This window comes from Hyperoodon ampullatus (assembly GCF_949752795.1).
Source record: "Hyperoodon ampullatus genome assembly, chromosome: 10".
Taxonomy (NCBI): domain Eukaryota; kingdom Metazoa; phylum Chordata; class Mammalia; order Artiodactyla; family Ziphiidae; genus Hyperoodon; species Hyperoodon ampullatus.
In genome coordinates this window covers 81,762,056-81,785,498 of record NC_136923.1, presented here as the reverse complement: position 1 = coordinate 81,785,498, position 23,443 = coordinate 81,762,056, and the positions used below count along the sequence as shown (strand labels likewise).

The 23,443-nt window shown below is 39.6% G+C and overlaps 1 protein-coding gene across 1 annotated transcript; it reads right to left on the bottom strand.

Annotated features, from left to right (window-relative positions):
* Positions 1 to 1,774: 1,774 nt before the first annotated feature.
* Positions 1,775 to 12,908, bottom strand: LOC307059807 (DLA class II histocompatibility antigen, DR-1 beta chain-like; the record flags this gene model as incomplete). The annotated part of the gene is made up of 6 exons (XM_079714044.1): positions 1,775 to 2,552; positions 2,861 to 2,884; positions 3,364 to 3,474; positions 4,228 to 4,509; positions 6,757 to 7,026; positions 12,809 to 12,908. The coding sequence occupies 6 exons, from the start codon at positions 12,906 to 12,908 to the stop codon at positions 2,539 to 2,541; spliced, it is 801 nt and encodes a 266-aa protein (XP_079570170.1). The 3' UTR covers positions 1,775 to 2,538.
* Positions 12,909 to 23,443: the final 10,535 nt, after the last annotated feature.

The window sequence follows — 23,443 nt, the reverse complement described above, 5'->3', positions numbered from 1 at the left end:
GGACATTAGTCCACCATCTTCTTGGGCTGCTGGCTTTTTCCAAATAAAGTCCCTACTCCTGACTCCAACACCGTGTCTCTCAATTGATTGACCTGTTGTGTGGCAAGCTGTGTGAGCTTAGACTCAGTAACAAAATTATTTTAAGGCAGAACAGGAAAATTTTGACATAAAATCTTTCTGCCATTTGAGCCACTATCTCTCCTCCTTTTGTGTGCATTGTGCATTATACATTAGCTAGATTCCATTATAAGACATCATAATGCCTATTCACCCAAAAAGAAAAAAAAAGCAATTTTCTCCTGGTGTCAGCAAAGTAGCTCCTTAGGAAATAACATTCATTCCTTAATTCTGTAAGGGGTCACAATGACCCATTACTTGCCTTGCTGGACTCTGTAAACTGCCAATATGTTACTTTGATGTATAACCCTTTGTCTCAAAAATTTATATAACTGTGCTTTGACCTCTAATGGGTGGAACAGTCCTCAGAGGTTTCTGAAAGACTACCTCTCTCAGGTTATAATCATCAGTTTGGCTGGAGTAAAATTCTCATAGATTGACTTTTTTTTTTTTTTTTTTTTGCGGTACGTGGGCCTCTCACTGTTGTGGCCTGTCCCATTGCGGAGCACAGGCTCTGGACGCACAGGCTCAGCGGCCATGGCTCATGGGCCCAGCCACTCCATGGCATTGGCATGTGGGATCTTCCCAGACCGGGGCACGAACCCATGTCCCCTGCATCGGGAGGTGGACTCTCAACCACTGCACCACCAGGGAAGCCCTAGATTGACTATTGATTAATTATTTTTCCATCAACAGTTTATATCTTTGCAGTTTGTTTTCAGTTTTTATGTGTCACCTTTTTAAACTTTTGATTTAAATTTTTTATTACATAAAATATTTGAATGTGCCTCAAGTTAAAACTACTAAAAAGACATATTAGGAGAAGTCCAGCTTTCATCTCTGTCCTATTTAACCTATTCCCTTCTTTTGCCTTATAGGCAACCATTTAAAAAAATCCTTCCATTATTTCTATTTACAAACAAAACCAGATGATAGATAGATAGATGATAGATAGAAAAGTAGATAAACAGATTAAAATGAATGGTGTATCTATATATTCCTATTGTCCTCTATCTTATTAAACAAAATGTTGTGTACTATACACACAGCACTGTACGTACTGAAAGGGCATTTTGGATATTATTCCATAGCAGGTTATTCTCATTTTTTCCTCCAGCTGCAGAGTATTTCACTGTTTGGATGTACATCAGTGAATTTATATAATCCTTTTTCTTTCCCAGCACTGTCCCTGATTTCTGCTAAGATAAGGTCCATTAAGGATTTTCCTGTAACAGACAGTAAGTTTACTGCACAATCTGGAGGGTCTCAGAAATGTACCTTTTCCAATAGTTTTGGCTTTGTCCTAAAGGCCTTCTGAACCCTATTTATGGGGAAGAATGCATCTCAGCCAAAGAGCCAGCATGCCACTGCCTTTTATCTGAGAGACAGTAAAAGACTGAAGTGTTGAAGCCCACCATTAGTCTAATAAAAGAGGAATTCAAGAAGTACCCAGGATTAGATATTTTCTTCAAAAAAAAAAAAAACAGGGAAAAAGAGAAAAAAGAACATGATTACAAAAATTGTCAGGGCATCACATCCTTACAAGTCACCTGTATTTCTTATATTTTTTGCCCCTTTCTGTATCCCATGGTGTGAAGAAACTTGCATGCTTGTCTTTGAGAATGCAAAGATGTAGGAGACAACCATGAAATGGGTTCAACAAGGTTTTTATTCTAGTTCAGGAAAACATTCCTAATTAGAGAATACAGAAAACCCAAGAAAAAAACAAGGAAGGAAGCAAGGAAATCTTTCAGATCCACAAGTGACCAAATTTCAGTAATGTTAATGAAAACCATTATTGTTATAGGATGCAATTCTCCTTTTTTCTTTTCTTTCTACTTCCTTCCTTGGAACTGTATGAAGCAGATGATTTTCATCCATATTTATTTGAGAAAGACTTTAATAAGGAATGTGGGCAGAAGATGAGTTCAGATGCACAGGAGGCAGTAAAGGTTAAAAACAAAAGGGACCAGGAAAAAATGAAGATAAGGGATTGCGATCAATATTGGGGACTTCCAGGTCAAGGATAGGGGCTGAGGAAGCCATCAAGAAGGACATTTTCTGGCTTCCCTGGTGGCGCAGTGGTTGAGAGTCTGCCTGCCAATGCAGGGGACGTGGGTTTGTGCCCTGGTCCAGGAGGATCCCACATGCCGCGGAGCGGCTGGGCCCGTGAGCCATGGCCGCTGAGCCTGCGCGTCCGGAGCCTGTGCTCTGCAACGGGAGAGGCCACAGCAGTGAGAGACCAGCGTACGGCAAAAAAAAAAAAAAGAAGGATATTTTCTGCAGGGTCACTCAACCAAGAGCAAACTAGATCCTGAGAAGTACTATCGTTGTGGAAGAATTACAGCGAAGCAGGAAACATTTTCATGCTGCGAAGAAGCCGGGACAGAAGGTTTTGGCTTGAGTGTCACCATCCTCCCTTCAGCTCAGGAGTCCTGCAAAAGACAGAGGAGAGGGTTGTTTCCAGATCTAACTCTGCAAGCAGTTTTTTTCTCCTCTTTCAGGGTCTCATGTTAAAGTATTGAATTAAGAAGGAAAACAAATTCTTAAGTCTCCCTGAGCCAAAGTTACTTCAGAGGACAGGCCTTCTGTTTTAGTGGAGAGAAGAAGCTTTAGTGGAAACTGCCTGATCCGAAGTCAGATCCAAGGTCTTTCCCATTATTTCTGTCACCTGTTTTGTCACCTCTACTATCTGTTCTAGGGAGACTAAGTATGTCTCTAAAAGAGAGTTAAAGAGCATTACCTGTTGGCTGAAGTCCAGAGTGTCCTGGGAGAGAGAAGGGAAGATATATACTTAAAATATATGGAGATGAATCTGTCCCCAAACAGAATGTACCCAACCCCCGACCCCCACCTCAGATTTCCGTTATACCACAACCTAATCACATGATGACAGGGCAGGGAGGAGAGCAGACACTGAGAGCTGGTAACCTACGAAGCTTCTGTCACACAAATCCAGTATAACTTCATCAGTCTTAGTGTCTCTTCCTGCATTTGTCCCAGGATCTCCACACAAAATCTCCAAGCATGTTAACATTTTTCTTATCTCTGCAGGCCATCACCTCTTATATTTTAACCGTAGCTAACCATGGACTGTCAATTTCTGGATTTTCAGGAAATTTGAGGTCAACTAAGCAAAGGAAGACTTTACACAGGGTCATTGATATACAGAGAACTAACCGAGCAAAGTCATATTTCTTCCCCCAAAAGTCTGTGGGGAGGCTCAGCTGCCAACAGGCTCCTTACCTTTCTGATTCCTGAAGTAGATGAACAGCCCCACCCCAAGGAAGAGCAGACCCAGAACAAAGCCTCCGATTCCACTCATCATCTTGCTCTGAGCAGATTCAGACTGTGCCCCTGAGAAAAGAAGCTAGTTTTAGTGATATTTTACCCCAATTCTTACTTCTCTAATTGAGACTCTGAGATTCAGAACTGTGACAGTGGGGGAAAAAAGCCTGCCCTGGAAGAAATAGAGTAAGTGGCCATTTCTGGAAAAGAGATTTAAGAATCACACTAAGTAGATACACACTGAGAATTAAACTCACTTAAATATCACAGCCTTGACATAAGGCCACTACTTCAACATCTTAAGGGTGAAGTGCCAGGAACTCAATGAGGTTAAGTAGCTTGTCTAGGGTGACAGAGCTAATAAAAGGCAGAACTGAGGTTGGACTCCCTTCATGCCAGCAAGGTCCCTACATCGTAGCGGACACACCTCTTCTCAGATCACAATGAACAACTCAGAGCAACAGTGTCAGAAGTACGAGCCCAGCCTGAAGAAGGGGACTGGTGCCCAGGGCCAAAGAGGTGACCATGACCTGAGATAAGATGGGAGGCTCAAATCAGGGACACCTCTATTCTGCTTGTCAGGCATAACTGCCTTCTCAGGGGGTACAGGTCTTTGTACAAACTATCACAGGATATCTATAAATATCAGAGGATTTCTATCACAGGATATTCACATGACTACCCTCCTAACCTCAGCTGAAGGATAGGAGAGAATAGAGCAAATGAACAGATGCTGTGGGGAGAGGAGAAACCTGACACTCAGGGGTAAGCAAGCCCCTTCCATGGTGGCTGAGGAACTTATGAGACCAGACAGCTTCTCACTCCATTCCACTGTGACAGGGCTGGTCCGGCTGGGGTGCTCCACATGGCAGGTGTAGACCTCTCCACTCTGAGGGACTGTTTCAAGCATCACCATGATCTGGAAGGTCCAGTCTCCATTAGGGATCAGGCCTGTGGAGACCACCCCCGCCTCCTCTTCCTGGCCGTTCCGGAACCACCTGACTTCAATGTGGCGTGGATAGAAACCATTCACAGAGCAGACCAGGAGGCTGTGGTGCTGCAGAGGCTGTGTCTTTGCAGGATACACAGTCACTGTAGGTGCCACTAGGAGAGAAAAAAGGTAGAGGGGATAAGTGAGGGAGAGAGAGTAAGTCACATTGGTTGGCTGCCTTTCTGCATCCACTCTCCAGTCCCAGACTGCAGCCTTGGGCAGGTCTCCCTCAAAGGTGGCCATGTGGCCCAACTTTAGGTGTTAGTACCATGATCCTGAATTTAACCCTTACCACATGGACCCATTAGATTTTAGAGATGCTGAGGATACTTGTGTGTCTTTTTTTCCCATTGCATGAAGCAGTTATTTATTGTTGACGTGTTTACAACTCTTTGCAAGGCATTTAATTAAAAGTGTCATTTCTGAATCCATGTTGCCTGGGTTCAAATCCAGGCTCTGTCTCTTACAGATTCATCCCAGGAGAATTTTTCCATTCCTCTGTGTTTCATCTTTCTCACCTATAAAAAGGAATAATAATTCTAATTCACCTCCTAGGGTTATGTGAGGATTAATGCACCTGAAGTATGTAAAACCGTAACTGGAATTTAGCCTTCAATATATCAGAATTATTTATTGCCCTTGTTTAATTTGAAAGAAAATATGATTCAAAGCAGTGTGGATAAATTAGGAAACAGCAGGGCGGGGTGTGTGTGTGTGTGTGTGGTGTGTGTGGAGACAGAAGATGAAATCCTGGGAAAGCTGTCTCCAGGCACTCACACCTTAGAACACCTCAGAAAAGGTTCTACCCTAGGAAGAAGGAAAGACACAAGTGAATCTCTATCTCTGAGTAGAATTCCAAAAAAGCCCATGAGTCCTGAAGGAGAAGGAAAGAAGGAAGAAAAGTCATTAATTTAAAAAAATTCTTATAATTAAACTCTGCTAATCAATCTCTCTCCTTTGCAAAACAAGTGAATTTACTACTGGAATTGTTATCAATTGTCTCTCTTTTTAAGCTGACACATAAGTTCAGGCAAGGGTCTGGGACTCATTAAATATGTGTGCTTAGCGCCTGAGACAATCTCTGACAATATCAGCCTTAATAAACACAATTTTTTTTAAATGATGGAGAAACTTGGTGAAAAACATTTTTACAATACTCTAAAATGGTAAGTTTAAAATTGATGGTAAATCTTTCCTAACAAGTTTGCAGTGTATTTTATTAAGTAAAAATGTTTAAATTTCTATCATGGAAAATAATAAACTGAATCAAAATATAAACCTCAAACTGGAGAGAAAGCTGAATCAAATATCAACAGTGTTAATTTTGCTGCATAGAGAATCTATATCACTGAGAAAAACACCAGGACCCCAGAAATAATAGAGAATAAATAACAGAGCAGTAACAAGGGGCCAATAAATATGTGAGAGATATTCAAGAACTTTAGGAATCAAAGAAATATAAATTTAAAATAAAAAATGTAATTTTAAAATGAGTACTTGGCACTATATATCTTTGAAACAAGATCTGATAAAGGAGATTGTGAGGTGAATTGTTACACTTATAAAAAGAAATATTATGTAACTACTCGAATACTATTAGCGTTATAAAAATAGTAACATCAGTGTATTAACACAATTATAATTCAAAAGCTGATTACACAGTCATTTCAACTATGTAAAAATATATAGGCTAAGAAAAAAAAAAGGCGAAAAATTTAGACCTAGAAGAAGTCTCAGGAAGATCAGAGGAGCCGCAGAGGCTCCCCTGCCCGCACCTGTCAAAAACTAGTCTGACACCTTTTCCTCAGTGAAGTGCTCCTGCACACAGACAGACGCGGCACACTTACTTCCGGGGTGTCAGGAGTAAGAGGGTGTGTGCCCAGAACGCGCTGTGACTCTTCTCCTCACAGGCTCCCAATCCTTTCACTTTCCTCACCTCTCCTCCCCCAAACCTTCCCCCAACCACAGACACCTTGAAGTCCCTCCCGCATCTCTAACCGCCCACCGCAGTCGGGGTTTCCTCCCCTCCCTTCCCCCTCGCCTCCCCCACAGGGACCACCAAGCACACCCGGAGCCTCCCTCCTGCACCCCTCCCGCCACACCTCCCCTCCCTCCCGGGCCTCCCCACACCACACACGCTCTCTCCCCTCTCACAGTCACTGACAAAATCACACACGGTCTCCGGACAACAGGCTCTCACAGGAACCCGCCTAACTTGTACTTGCTCACAGCCCTACACACACCCCGCCCCCCGAACGCAGTCTCCTCTGTCCGCGTCTCTGTGTCTCTCTGTCTCTGTCTCAAACACACACTCACACGCACTGCGCCCCCGCCCGCTGGCCGCCCAGCCCCGCGCTCACCTCGCCGCTGCACCGTGAAGCTCTCCCCAACCCCGTAGTTGTGTCTGCAGTACGTGTCCAGCTCGGCCCTGTTCTGCTCCAGGAGGTCCTTCTGGCTGTTCCAGTACTCGGCGTCCGGCCGGCCCAGCTCGGTCACCGCCCGGTACTCGCCCACGTCGCTGTCGAAGCGCACGAACTCCTCCCGATTATAGGTGTGACTTTCCACGAGCCGCACCCGCTCCGTGCCGTTGGTGAAGTAACAGTAGCTCTTAAACTGGTACAGGAAATTCTCTGCGGGAGGCACCGCCACTCAGTCAGGCCTCAGCCCCAAGCGGCAGCCGACATTACCTTTGTTGAAAATCTTGGTCCCACTGAAATTTATATTTTTTAAGAATCCGGACCCACTGAGGAGCTGTTTTTCCAGGAAAATTAATTTGTTCAGGACCAAGGCTTTTTTATTTCTTTGCTTGCCAACCAATTGCAAAGTCATAGTTTATCCTTCACATCATCTTTTTTCTTAACTTCTCTGCCTCTGGTCCACTACTTATCTATAGTAGTAAATTACAGCCACAGACATCTTATTCCTGTTCATGCCTCAACGATTTCATTTTCTAACTTTGTCTCGTAGCTCCAACAATACAAGTAGGCATCAAAGTACCACCCTTGGCCAGATGTAGAACTTGTTTCTGTAGTCAAGTCTCCTCAGAAGGGGAGAAACTAAGAAGAAGATGATATCCTCATATAGACAGTTTACAAAAAAATAAGCAGGTCCCCAGACTTTAAGCAGAGACCATCACCTAGAAATGATGGAAGAAAGAAGGGTACTCTGGGTCAGGCCAGGTCTATTTTACTATTCAGAAATTCTCAAGTATCTTATTGACAGATGACAACGTTACAAAATTAAAATGTGTGAAGTTACTGTTCACTGTAGCTTGTATGGTTAGCACTGTTTGTCCAGTTCTTGCCCCCAACCTGAGGTTGCCAGATTTAGCAAATAAAAATACAGGATTCCCAGTGAAATTTCGATTTTGATCAATCACTGTTGTTTATCAGAACTTCAGATTTAACTGAGCATCCTGTATTTAATTTGGCAACCTTAGCCCAACTTGCTAATGTAGCCTCAGAAGGAGGAGGATATTTAATACTTCTTCTTTGTATTCTTTAACACATGCCCATGGCAGGCTGCAGAAAGTGTGAACACATATGGACTTTTCAACTAATAAATGCAGAATGAATGTAAATGTCTCTTTTTTTTGTAAATGTCTCTTTTTTGAATGTAAATGTCTTTTTGTCAACAACAACAAAAAAGAGACATTTACATCTTATTTTTTATTTTATTATTTTATTTATTTAACTTTTTATTTTATATAAGAGTATAGCCGATTAACAATTTGTGATAGTTTCAGGTGCACAGCAAAGAGACTCAGCCATACATATACATGTATCCATTCTCCCCCAGACGCCCCTCCCATCCAGGCTGCCACATAACATTGAGCAGAATTCCCTGTGCTATACAGTAGGTATGTCTTTTGTATTGGATCTAGCAGCCCTTGCAGCACCCCTCCACACACACACACACACACACACACCCAAGACACACACTGTGCATATGAACATCAGAAATTTTGTCAGTAATTCAGACACAGTCAAGCCACTATCCACTAATGGTGGTTAGAATCCCAAGCTGTAGAATCAGAACTTCTGAATTTGAAGATCAGCTCTTCTACTCAGGTCAGTTTTAGCATACATGAGACTTTTTTCTTGATCTCCAAAACAGATTTGATGATAGTATATCCCTCACAGCATATATATATATATATATATATATATACATTTATTTATTTTTTATTTTTTATTTTTTTGCGGTACGTGGGCCTCTCACTGTTGTGGCCTCTCCCGTTGCGCAGCACAGGCTCCGGACGCGCAGGCTCAGCGGCCATGGCTCACGGGCCCAGCCGCTCCGCGGCATGTGGGATCTTCCCGGACCGGGGCACGAACCCGTGTCCCCTGCATCGGCAGGCGGACTCTCAACCACTGTGCCACCAGGGAAGCCCCTCACAGTATATTTTTAAGTGTGAAATTAAAGAGTGGCACTTCCTAGTGCTGATCATATAATAAATACTCAATAAATATATTGACATTTTAATTTTTATAACCCTATGAAAGCAAGCTCACAAGATCTTTCTATTCCTTAACTTCCTAAAGTAAGTAATATCTTCATCATCATTTGGCATTGTCTTCAATTAATTTAATCACTAGTTACCATTTTGAGCAAATAAGAGCAGAACATTTTATATATAATAATGTGGTATATATAAATCTAACACAAAAGGGGTATGCTGACTTAGAAGAAAGGGAATTTCTATATACTCAGACCTGACAATATAATCTAAGTTCTAGAACTAACAATGTGGCACTGGGTAAATAACTCAAACTTTTTGAATTTTAGATTCCATATATATATATATATATATTTTTTAACATCTTTATTGGAGTATAATTGCTTTACAATGTTGTGTTACTCTCTGCTGTATAACAAAGTGAATCAGATATACGTATACATATACCCCCATATCCCCTCCCTCTTGCGTCTCCCTCCCACCCTCCCTATCCCACCCCTCTAGGTCACAAAGCACAGAGCTGATCTCCCTGTGCTGTGCAGCTGCTTCCCACTAAGTATCTATTTTACGTTTGGTAGTGTATATATGTCCATGCCACTCTCTCACTTCGTCCCAGCTTACCCTTCCCCCACCCTGTGTCCTCAAGTCCATTCTCTACATCTGCATCTTTATTCTTGTCCTGCCCCTAGGTTCATAAGAGCATTTTTTTTTTTAGATTCCACATATATGCATTAGCATATGGTATTTGTTTTTCTCTTTCTGACTTATTTCACTCTGTATGACAGACTCTAGGTCCATCCACCTCACTACAGATAACTCAATTTCGTTTCTTTTATGACTGAGTAATGTTCCATTGTATATATGTGCCACATCTTCTTTATCCATTCATCTGTCGATGGATGCTTAGGTTGCTTCCATGTGATGTATATGTTTTTAACTGCTACAGATATGATAGGATAGTTATAAGAATTACATACTGAAATTTATAGGCCTGGTACAGAGTAGCTGCAAAATGTTATGAGGCTCCACGTTGACAGAAACCAGATTTGTTTGGTTTGTTACTCCAACATTACCACCTAGGGTAAAATAACTGGTGTATTCTAGGACATGAATAAATACTGGCTGTATTAATTAATGGTTTTTTGCATAACCTTGGCATTCAAGGGCACTCTAATGCTTCCTTGCTGAAGACTAACTAAACATGTCTGATTCTCAGGTTTTCCCAGCTTCTCATCAGGCTCTTATTTTTACACTTTAGGTCCAGCTGATTCCCTTATGCTAGAGCACAGTCTGTCCCTGAGGTCAGCTAGTCAAAAGAGTCATCTGTAATCCATTCCTCAGTTCTTCAGCTCCCATTCTCTCCTCAAATGATCCAATCTAGCTCCTGTCTTGTATACTCCGCTGACAGCAAATGTCAGGTCCACCATACCCAGTGCTCACTTCTCTGTCATGTTTTCTCATTTCACCCACCTCTTGGTCATACTCACCACAAATCGCCACTCTCTCCATCCTTGAAAAATCTAAGTTCCCTCACTCTCTGCATCACACGCTCTTGGTTTTTGTCACTATCACTGGTACTCCTTCTTACTCCCCTTTGCTGACTTACTGACCCTGGCCCTCTCTTTGCCTTCTACTACACACTCCCACACTCCTTTATGTGCAACCTCTTCTACTTTCCTGAAATTTAACACAGTTGTCAATGACTGCAACATATATGTCTCCAGCCCTGGTCTCCCCCTGAATTCCAGTCTCATAAATTCAACTGGCCTCTTGACAGCTCCACATAAATGCCAAAAAATCATTTTAAACTTAAACAAAACTTTTATTCCTAACCACCCACCTCAAATTTTTTCCTCCCATAGTCTTCTCTACCTCAATAAGCAGCACCATTATGTTTATTCCAGTAATTCAAGACAAAATCCTGAGGGATAAGCTTAATTTTCTACCTCTTCCTAATATAATTTATTAACAAGTCATACAAATATCTATTTCAAATCTGTTGCCTTTCTCTTTATTACTGTCTTTGTCACTACTACACTAAATGAGGCCACAAGTACGTCTTCCCTGGAGAATTCTACCATGATCCTAAAAGGTCTCCCTGATGAATCCATACAATCCAATCTCCACATGGTAGCTAGAAATGTTTTTTTAATAAACATAAACTGACACTCCTTGTAACCCCTCAGTAACTTCACATATCTTTTTCAATAAAATTCAGAAATCTTACCTTAGCCATCAGGGCCAAAATGATTTGGCTCCTGATTTCCTCTCTGACCTCATTTTATTCCACGTGCTAACTTGCTTGCTCTGTTTCAGCCACACTAGCCTTCTTCTGTCCCTTAAACACAGCAAATATCTTCCCACACTTCGTTCTTTCCCTGTTCCCTTGCATCCTTTACATAACTGCCTCCTTCTCATCACTCATGTTTCAACTAAAGGTCACTTTCTCAGGGAGACCTCCCTAGCCACTCAAACTGAAGTCAAGTGAATCCCATTTTCTCTGTCCCATAGCCCTGATATATTTTTTTCAGAGCACTTACTGCTCTTCAAAATGTTTTTCTTTGTTAATTGGGTTGTTATCTTTCTCTCCTGTCATTAGGTAAGTTCCATGATAATTGAGACTTTTCTAGCTTTTATTCATATAGAATTCTGAGTCTAGACAGAGCCCAGTATATAATAGCTGCTCAAATAAACATTTGTAGTCTAAATGAATGAACTCATGGTTTGGGGAATTGGTTATTGTGAGGATCTTGGAAAGCAAGAAGGGGCTCCAGCTCCAACACTCTTTTATTCTGATGACACATTATATCCCTTCCACTTCCTGTGACAAATTCAGACAAACTTCCTCTTTCTTCTTCTACTAGTTTTAAGAGGCATTCACAGGAAAGAAAAAGGTGATTTTAAGCAAGAGGGAAATTTTCATAAGTTTTAGCTCATCCAATGGATCTATTATAGTTCTGGGGGTCTGTGCAAACGTTGGGGACTTTCAGTAATGCTGATGACATAGCTGGGGAAAAATAGGGACAAACTTGAAGGAGAGGTAACCAAACATGGCTAATTAAAGAACATAGACAGCACAATGAATGAACCTATCATTTATCCTCTACTAGTTGAATCTCTTCTCATATGCTCAGGCCAAAGAACGGGGAGATGTAGGAGAAACTAATCATCTAGAAAGGTTCAAAATAGATTCACAGTGAACACTAACCTGTGTCAGGTTTTCAGAAGATGTCCTAAGTTCTTTAAGGCATCAAAGAACACCCCATGGATGCTCCTTATCTAAAGAGTCATTTCAAGTACTAAGGATTACTAAGAGTTGTTTCAGCTCCAGGGTGCTTTACCCACAGGAGAAATAGAGAGAAAACTAATCCTAACTTCTGTCAGAGAACCTCCAGGGCAGGGATACAGGCATTTTAAACATTGGCGTTCAGGAGAAAGAAAAGATATGGGGGAAGGCCCTTTGATACATTCTCATGTCTCATTAGAGAGAGGCACCAACATCACAGATCCTCTTGAGAATATAACACAGGATCTTCTAGGAGGGATCTTTCTAATTCCTTGCGATTTCCCATAAAATTCTCAGAGAAGCTTTCCCTTTTCCTGGCAAAACTCAACATAATAAAGGGAAGTGCCAAATGGGGAATTATCTTTATTTCTAAATCCTCTTACGACAATGAAAGAATGGGATGCAAGGCTAGGGAGGTTTTATTGGAGGAGAATTGAGAAAAAAAATGTCTTATACATATGGAAGACCCTGATGCAGCTCTCATAGAGAGGACAAATATCTAGACACGTTTTGTTGTGGAAAGAATTGGGGATCCCTATGGTAAAGATAGCTGGTCACTGAAGAATATATCACAATTTTTAAGGGACATGGCCTGGACACAGTGACAAAACTAAGTACCTTCCTTCCCACACCCTATGATAGCTCACAATCCAAGGTATACACTTACGTTGGGTCTCCCTGGTCCAGGCCAGGGGCGGGCTCAGCACCATCAGTATCACTGTCAGAGCTGCCATCCAGGAGCCTCCGGAGAAATACAGGGACACCATGCTGGAGAACAGGAGAGGACAGGGTGTGAGGGGAGCAGGCAAGCCCCACTCAAATGAATACTGTGATCCTCCTCCACCCAAGTGACACCAACCAAGGAATTCAGTATTTGCTCCTGGATTGGGTGATCTCAGTGTTAGAGAACCAATCAGCATCACAGACGAGGAGCATCATCAGTGACTGGTCAGAGATTCAGTAGGAAGGTCCTCTTCTAAAACTTAGAATTTCCTCCACTAAAAGGATTGTTTTAATTTAGTGCTTTAGAGGTTTGATCCACCTGCATCTGAAACATTTTAACTGGGCCCCTATTGTGAGCCAACTCCATGCTGATCAGTGATGTGTCACATGTTTGAGCCTTTTAGAAGCATTCATTCCTCTCTGCTTGAGACAAAGCTATTTTGACAAATGTATGTGTGATTGTGTTTAGGAGTTGAGTTGCTGGAGAGAAAATGATTGCAAGTTAATCATTTAACTTGGAGACCTTTAATCCGGTCGTTATTCCACTGTAACTTAGTGTTGTAGATTTGGGGAAATTACTTAACCTCTACAGTTGAAATGAAGGCACTATGATCTTTCAGTTATTTCAATACTGAAAAATGCTGTGATTCTGTGGACTCCTCAAGGAACAGCATCCCCTGGTAATGGATGATGTGACAGAATTATAGCTGTTGATTGGAGAGTAGTCTGTACCTCCTTACAGGTCGAGATGTCCCTGATAAACTAAAGGAAAGTTAAAGTTAGTCAATAATTTAACCTGAGTGAAAAGATTTTTCAGGTCTGTCTTCTGGTGCTGTCACTGAGTTTAGTGGCATCTCCAGAAAACACTTAGAGAAAGGGCTTAGAGGAGATGATTTATGTGGAATGGAGGGTCTTGAAGGTACCTTTGTAGAGCACATAATGTAACAAGGTGGGAAGGCCAACTGTCCAAAGCAAAATGTGCAGGGGGCTGAGAGGTGGATAAAGGACTCAAAGTCACCCTTTGGCACAGCAACTTGCCTTAGAATAATGAATATTTTATGTGAAAATGTGTTCAACCCCTTACTTCTGCGTTCCATTTTGATTTCCACATTTTATTGGGGATGTGTCTCCTTATTATTTAACATCTTTTGCTTTATTCTAAGAAAAGATATAAGAAGACCTTGCTAATGAATACATTACAGAGTGTTCAGGAAATAGAACACTTTGGAAAAGCTATGAGTTGCATCCTTTGATATAATCATATAATTTAACATGTAATTCTATTTTTAGATAAATATTACACATTAATGTGAATGTAATATCTCAAACTTAGAATGGAATTCAAAAGCCACCTATCATCCTGAAATTCTGCATTAATTCATGCTCCACTGCCGTTCTTATAAGCACTCCTTCTTTATGTACCTCAATAGTTCTTGTAACAGTACCAACCATGCCACAATAAAAATTACTAAAATTTATTGAACAAATTTAAGCATTTTACTTTCTACCGTGAATTAATTATACAAGGACTTTTTCATACATCTTTAAAAATTTAATTCTCACATCATCTCAGTGATTTAAGTACACTTTCATTCCTACAGAGAGAGATAATAAAATGATGGGTGGAGGATAAACAGCTTTTGCAAGGATGCAAAGCTGGTAAATGGTACACTCCAGACTGAGCAAGTTATATGTGATTCCAAACCCCACAAGCTCAGACATTACACCATACCAACTCACATTCAATTTCTGAAGAGAATAGGGTCCCTTATATTGAATCTATTTTAGTCACTTTAATGCATAGATATGCATATCAATAAAATTACTCCTTTTAATGAATGACAGCATTTGATATAAATTGAAGCAGCTACTTGTAGTAATTCTAGTTACTTAAAAGAGTCCTTTCATCAGCATTGTTTCTCTCCTCTGGAAATAAAAAAATTTGCATTGATCTTATGTAATGATACCCACAGCTCCCCACAAGTCTCCTTCTTATTGAAGACAACAGAGGCCTTAAAATTCCTAAATCCAATCTATTGTTCTCAATCATTATCTCAGACTTCTCAGCATAATGTAAGGCAAGTTTGAACATTTTTTAATAGAATATAAATAGTATGTCTCTTATTTTGGAAAAATATATTTCTATTAATATGGAAAGTTCAACATTTCTTACAGAGGTTGGGTAAAATTCACCATTGTTCCTGGATTTGAGAAGAATCTATGTCCCTAGATGCCAACAATAATTAGTACTATTGGAATTTGTGCAGCTGCAACCATGGGAAAAAATATCATGTTTAATTTGACAAACAGAAAATCATATCTTACTCAGAATTCACTACTTGTGACATGGTAATCAGGGAAAGCCAAACTAAGGTTCACCATATATTATAGGATAATAGTAATGGCAAAAAAAAGTAGTTCTATATCAAGAACATACTGAAATATAGTAAAAGAGAACACTATCAAAACTTTAGATAAATTTCACATACAATTTACAAATCATACAAATTTATTTTTAAAAAGAATGAGCCAATGACTATGACCTAAATTCTGTATGTTGTATACATTTATGAGTAACAAAAATGTGCTGTCTTAAATATTATATATCTCACACTTTTCTGCAATACTGATTCAACATAAGGACAGTTTGGGTGAAATAATGCAGCAACTGTCATCAAAGTTGCTTTGGTGACAACTGTATCTTACAGGTGATCTCAAGGCAGAGCTTCTTCACTGAAAGCAAGAGAAGAAATTCTGCACAACTCTTGTATGTAAAAGAAGTGTCAAATAAAGGCTTATTTCCTGAGTAAAAGGCAGTTAAATTGGTTTTTGGAAGAAAATGGTCCTTGGTACTAAAGTTCTAATCTCTGCTCTTGAGGCATGAGAGCATAGTGTTGCTTTTATGAAAAATAAATCACAATACTATTAGGAACAATCAAATGACATCAGATGCACAGAATTTTGCTGAACAACAGGCAGGTTGAAATTTGTAGCATGATGGGATGTCTTGAGTCCTACCAATTGTCACAGAATGGGAAGCCTGAAAGGTCACAATACATCTGGGGAAAATGGGCTCTTAGATATCAGCACGCCATTTAGTATAGAATGTCTCTCTCTTGTCCGAGTAGTCTGGATATATTCTCTGTAATTTTCAGAAGCTACCACCACTAATCTGGAACTTAGTGAGAAGCAGGTCAGTGGTCCCTTTATCTAAGGAAAACATATTAATAAGAAGAAATGAATAAACAGGTCCAAGTTTTTCTTACCATGAAAGACATGTATCCTCGACAGAAGATTGTGCCATTTACAGGCCATATCATCCCTCTGCAGGCTTGGTAAGACTCGTTCCAGTTAGATCTCAGGGATGTCCTCCATTAGTAACTTTGGATGGAGCCAGTATTTACACCATGGTGCTATCTAAGTCAGTTGACAGGGCTTCTTTAACTTCCCAATGGCATTCTTTGATTCAACTTACCTGTGTTTTATAAAACTTTAAAACAGCACTTAAAAAAAAAAAGAATGTTTGCAATTGAGTTGTCACAGATAGACAACTAGAATTTTCGTAAGCCCATCCTTTAATGTTGTATGTAGGAAGAGTTTTAGTTTTCTTTCTCTAGTTCTCTTTCTTTAGTTTTCTTTCTCTTTTGATCTAGATCTTGTGTTAATTGTGCTGTAGGCACCTCTTTATCCAGTACAAATACTGGCCAGATTATTTTTCAAAATTTCACTTTGCTTTTCCACTGGCAACTACCTAGTGATTACAAGTGTGTGTCTGGAATGTTGTCTGTTTTATTCAAAATATATTTTAAAAATCTTTCAACAGTTCTTTTGCTATTAGTCCATTCTTATAGATAAATAAGTTTCTACCCTCAAAAAGTAAACTTACTAGTAATTATTCTTTCACAGTGAGAGAAGGAGCTACTACCTTTGTATTGACATCTCTTTCTACATTGTGTGCCTGTCAAATGAATCAATTCTTTCAATATTGTAGACCAATTTTGAGAATATTGAAGCATATGACCCTCACAAATTGTTGCTGGCATCCATATTTATGCGAGATAAAATAGGAAAACTTGTTGCTATTACACGTCTACCTAGAGATGCTAAAGATAATCTGGGTGTAAAAAATAGCCTATCAGCCTCTATAGTTCAGAATATGGGACCTGGTCTTAAAAAAACAAAAACAAAACAAAGCAAAACAAAATTTTAAGAGGAGAAAAGAGTATGGTCATGTGTTAAAATAAAAACAAAGGGGCCATTTAATAAAAAAAAATTATCTACGCCATGGCTACATTATTAACCATAGGAAAAAAGCTATCTAATTACCAAAGCAGAAGATAGCACAATGACTATTAGCAATAATCAGCTTCTCCAGAAATGAGAAATACTTACTGCTTTTATGAATTGTAAGGTATGAAAAACACAAGGGCCTAACAAGAATTAGTCCTACAGAAATTGGTTCTGCTTCCTAGGCAAGATACATATTTGTTAGTTTATTTTCCTCTCTGAACAGGAGTTAAACACTAAAATCTTTTAACCATTAACATTTTCTTCAATGCTATTGATGTTATTAACTACAATATCTCTAATTTGACCATAGTAGTTTCACCTATAATTCTTTTTTTTTAACATCTTTATTGGAGTATAATTGCTTTACAATGGTGTGTTAGTTTCTGCCTTATAACAAAGTGAAACAGTTATACATATACTTATATCCCCATATCTCCTCCCTCTTGCGTCTCCCTCCCATCCTCCCACCCCTCTAGGTCGTCAAAAAGCACAGAGCTGATCTCCCTGTGCTATGCAGCGGCTTCTCACTAGCTATCTATTTTACATTTGGTAGTATATATAAGTCCATGCCACTCTCTCACTTCATCCCCGCTTACCCTTCCCCCTCACCAAGTCTTCAAGTCTAGTCTCAACATCTGCGGCTTTATTCCTGTTCTGCCCCTAGCTTCTTCAGAACCATTTTTTTTATAGATTCCATATATATGTGTTTGCATACAGTATTTGTTTTTCTCTTTCTGACTTACTTCACTCTGTAGGACAGACTCTAGATCCATCCACCTCACTACAAATAACTCAATTTCTTTTCTTTTTATGGCTGAGTAATATTGCATTGTATATATGTGCCACACCTTCTTTATCCATTCATCTGTCGATGGACAGTTAGCTTGCTGCCATGTCCTGGCTAATGTAAATAGAGCTGCAATGAACATTGTGGTACATGTCTCTGTCTGAATTATGGTTTTCTCAGGGTATATGCCCAGTAGTGGGATTGCTGGGTTGTATGGTAGTTCTATTTTTAGTTTTTTAAGGAACTGCCATACTGTTCTCCATAGTGGCCATATCAATTTAAATTCCCACCAACAGTGCAAGAGTGTTTCCTTTTCTCCACACCCTCTCCAGCATTTATTGTTTGTACATTTTTTGATGATGACCATTCTGGCTGGTGTTAGGTGATACCTCATTGTAGTTTTGATTTGCATTTCTCTAATGATTAGTGATGTTGAGCATCCTTTCATGTGTTTGTTGGCAACTTGTATATCTTCTTTGGAGAAATGTCTATTTAAGTCTTCTGCCCATTTTTGGATTGGGTTGTTTGTTTGATATTGAGCTGCATGAGTTGCTTGTATATTTTGGAGATTAATCCTTTGTCAGTTGCTTCATTTGCAAATATTTTCTCCTATTCTGAGGGTTGTCTTTTCGTCTTGTTTATGGTTTCCTTTGCTGTGAAAAAGAGTTGAAGTTTCATTAGGTCTCATTTGTTTATTTTTGTTTTTATTTCCATTTCTCTAGGAGATGGGTCATAAAGGATCTTGCTGTGATTTATGTCATAGAGTGTTCTGCCTATGTTTTCCTCTAAGAGTTTGATAGTGTCTGGCCTTACTTTTAGGTCTTTAATCCATGTTGAGTTTATTTTTGTGTATGGTGTTAGGGAGTGTTCTAATTTCATTCTTTTACATGTAGCTGTCCAGTTTTCCCAGCACCACTTATTGAAGAGGCTGTCTTTTTTCCATTGTATATTCTTGCATCCTTTATCAAAAGTAAGGTGACCATATGTGCGTGGGTTTACCTCTGGGCTTTCTATCCTGTTCCATTGATCTACATTTCTGTTTTTGTGCCAGTACCATGCTGTCTTGATTACTGTAGCTTTGTAGTATAGTCTGAAGTCTGGGAGCCTGATTCCTCCAGCTCTGTTTTTCTTCCTTAAGATTGCTTTGGCTATTTGGGGTCTTTTGTGTTTCTATACAAATTGTGAAATTTTTTATGCTAGTTCTGTGAACAATGCCATTGGTAGTTTGATAGGGATTGCATTGAATCTGTAGATTGCTTTGGGTAGTATGGTCATTTTCACAAAGTTGATTCTACCAATCCAGGAACATTGTATATCTCTCCTTCTGTTTGTATCATCTTTAATTTCTTTCATCAATCGGTGTCATAGTTTTCTGCATACAGGTCTTTTGTCTCCTTAGGTAGGTTTATTGCTAGGTATTTTATTCTTTTTGTTGCAATGGTAAATGGGAGTGTTTCCTTAATTTCTCCTTCAGATTTTTCATCATTAGTGTATAGGAATGCAAGAGATTTCTGTGCATTAATTTCATATCCTGCTACTTGACCAAATTCATTGATTAGCCCTAGTAGTTTTCTGGTAATATCTTTAGGAGTCTGTATATATAGTATCACATCATCTGCAAACAGTGACAGATTTACTTCTTATTTTCCAATTTGGATTACTTTTATTTCTTTTTCTTCTCTGATTGCCATGGCTAAAACTTCCAAAACTATGTTGAGTAATAATGGTGAGAGTGGACAACCTTGTCTTGTTCCTGATCTTAGAGGAAATGCTTTCAGTTTTTCACCATTGAGAACGATGTTGACTGTGGGTTTGTCATATATGGCCTTCATTATGTTGAGGTAAGTTCCCTCTATGCCTACTTTCTGGAGGGTTTTTATCATAAATGGGTGTTGAATTTTGTCAAAAGCTTTTTCTGCACATTTTGAGATGATCATGTGGTTTTTCTCCTTCAATTTGTTAATATGGTGTATCACATTGATTGATTTGCATATATTGAAGAATCCTTGCATTCCTGAGATACACCCCCCTTGATCATGGTTTGTGACCCTTTTAATGTGCTGTTGGATTCTGTTTGCTAGTATTCTGTTGAAGATTTTCACATCTATGTTCATCAGTGGTATTGGCCTGTAGTTTTCTTTCTTTGTGACATCACGATCTGACTTTGGTATCAGGGTGTTGGCCTTGTAGAATGAGTTTAGGAGTGTTCCTCCCTCTGCTATATTTTGGAAGAGTTTGATAAGGATAGGTGTTAGCTTTTCTGTAAATATTTGATAGAATTCCCCTGTGAAGCCATCTGGTCTTGGGCTTTTGTTTGTTGGAAGATTTTTAATCACAGTCTCAATTTCAGTGCTTGTGATTTGTCTGTTCATATTTTCTATTTCTTCCTGGTTCAGTCTCGGAAGGTTGTGCTTTTCTGAGAATTTGTCCATTTCTTCCAAGTTGTCCATTTTATTGATATATAGTTGCTTGTAGTAATCTCTCATGATCCTTTGTATTTCTGCAGTGTCAGTTGTTACTTCTCCTTTTTCATTTCTAATTCTATTGATTTGAGTCTTCTCCCTTTTTTTCTTGATGAGTCTGGCTAATGGTTTATCAATTTTGTTTATCTTCTCAAAGAACCAGCTTTTAGTTTCATTGATCTTTGCGATTGTTTCCTTCATTTCTTTTTCATTTATTTCTGATCTGATCTTTATGATTTCTTTCCTTCTGATAACTTTGGGGGGTTTTTTGTTCTTCTTTCTCTAATTGCTTTAGGTGTAAGCTTAGGTTGTTTATTTGAGATGTTTCTTGTTTCTTGATTCACCTATAATTTTATAGCCATGTTACTTCATACTACAAAAATGGAACTCCCTGTTATGCTCCTCTATGGACAATTCACTGAAGTTTTTGCCTGGATCAGCTTCTAAGGGAGCCTGTAGTTTCCCTCTCTATTAGCTAATGGTAGAGGCACTAACATGATAAAGATTTGAACTGTTAAGTAAGTTATAAAATTCTAGTTTCAAGAATGTTCAAGTAGGCAAAAAAAACCCGCAAAAAACGTTGGTACTAACTTGTGGCATTCGGGAATCTTTGGCACAAGTCTGGCAGATCACTGTTATAATATCACCTGGGAAGTCCAAATAGAAACTTCTTGGAATAATGAAGAGATGTTCTCAGACTCTCCACAGGTTTCCTAACCAAGAAGTATTGGAAATTGTGACTGTACAAACTTACCAAAAATAAAAACAGGAAATTTGGCAAAATTAAGGCTGATCTCTTGGGGCACAAACTGATAATGACAATCCTCTCTGTAGTAAACCTCAAGATTATAATTTACACCTAGGTAGAAACTCAGAAACTTTCGAGAATTGCAGTCTGATATAGTCTCCAGAGAGTTCAATGACAATGTTCTTGAAATGCAAAACTTCAAATATCTTCGTGTCCCTGTTACCTTTGTGAGAGATGCATCGAGTTCCACTAGAAAGTAGGTTTCTGTCATTTAGTCCTTAAGGTGTTTTCTAAGGGTCTCTGCAAGAGTTCAACAGAGTAAACAGTTTGCCATATACCCTAATCAGAACAATGAAAAACATCCTTGGTAGGTATATCATTATCCCTTACTGTGCCCTAAATATTATCCCCAAAACCACACCCCAAAAAAGATTTCTAATATGGACAGTAAGATAGTAATAAAGGGTTTCCTATGTTAAGAAGCCTTATGTAAAAGGAAATCCTTTGGGTAAATCCTTCAAGACACACCTCTGATCTCAGCTCCCATGGAAAGTCTGAAGTTGAGAGTTGTCTTCAGGAATCATCTTCAACATATTTTCCCACCTAAAATATGTAGCTCTGCAGATCATATATTTTAATAATATTTATGTTATAAAACTACCCCAGAGGAACTGGGCCACAATGTTTTGATCTTTTTACAATGGTAGATGTGGTCAAAATGAAAAGAAACAGCCATTAACCTCAAAGGCAGTTTTGTTACCGCTAATCATTATAGCAGCATCCTCCAAACAGGGGCCATGAGCCATCCCAGTGGCATGAAAAGCCTTCTATAGCCCTAAATCCATATACAATAGCCATTAGAAAGAAGGTGCAGACTCCTCTGTGGTAACCATGGTAGCCATCAGCTGGTAATAGCTCAATTGTTTCTCTAGTAAAAACCATAAATAGATTGTTTTCTTAATTTCTCTTACTGATAGTTTGTTATTAGTATAAAAATGCAATATATTTGTGTGTATTGATTTTGTATCCTGCCACTGTACTGAATTTATTTATTAATTCTAACAATTTTTGGTGGTGTCTTTAGCGATTTCTATATATAAAATTATGTCATCTGCAAATAGTGAGAGTGTTACTTTCCTTTCCTATTTAGATGACTTTTTTTCCCTGGCCTAATTGCTCTGGCTAAGACTTCCAGTACTATGTTGAATAAAAGTGGTGACTATAGACATTCTTGTCTTGTTTCTGCTCCTAGAGGAGAAACTCTCAGATTTTCACCATTGAATATGATGTTAGCTGTGGGCTTGTCATATATGGCCTTTATTCTGTGAATGTACGTTCCTTCTATGCCCGCTTTGTTAAGAGTTTTTATCATAAATGGATGTTGAATTTTGTCCAATAACTTTTCTGCATCTATCGAGACTATCATTTAATCATCATCTACCTCTCCCAGTCTGGAAGAAGTAGCTTTGGGTAGGAGATGAAGTTTATGGTTCAACCTTATCCTAGCTCTTGGCTGTCTCTCAAACCTTTGTGATTTCTAAACAGCCTACTATATTTTTACAGCTCTCAGTAGTTGAGGGTGTGCCAAGTCCTGCCAGTGTCCCAGTGGGGGGATCTGAATCAGCACCTAGATTCAGACTGATTGGAAGTCAGACCCTCAGGTAGCAGCTTTTAAAGTATGCAAATATATATAGTCCTGTAGGACTACAAGCTAAGCTCTGCTGGCCACCAGACCAGGTGAACTGGAGGTGTCTCCTGAGCAACAGTCACAAAAATCAGGGCTCCCTTTCTGGAAGATATGTAGCAAGGCAGAGGAAGAGTGCAAAGATGGCATCCCCAGGCCTACATTTCCTGAGAGCACATCCATAACCTCTAGATGTGGACCAAACCTGAATCCTGCCCCTAAGGCTGAAGGTCCAGGATAAGAAAATAGGTCTTTTTCATAAAAAGGCTGGGGTATGTTTCAGTCTGCTGTGTGTGCAGTGCCCTGGAAGTGGTAGCCCCTCAAGAACTGTCTCTGGGGCTTCCCTGGTGGCGCAGTGGTTGGGAGTCCGCCTGCCGGTGCAGGGGACACGGGTTCGGGCTCTGGTCCGGGAGGATCCCACATGCTGCGGAGCGGCTGGGCCCGTGAGCCATGGCTGCTGAGCCTGTGTGTCTGGAGCCCGTGCTCCGCAGCCGGAGAGGCCACAACAGTGGGAGGCCCGCGTACCACAAAAAAAAAAAAAAAAAAAAAAAAAAAAGAACTGTCTCTGATTGTTACAGTCCCATGGGAACCTGGAACACAAATTCCCC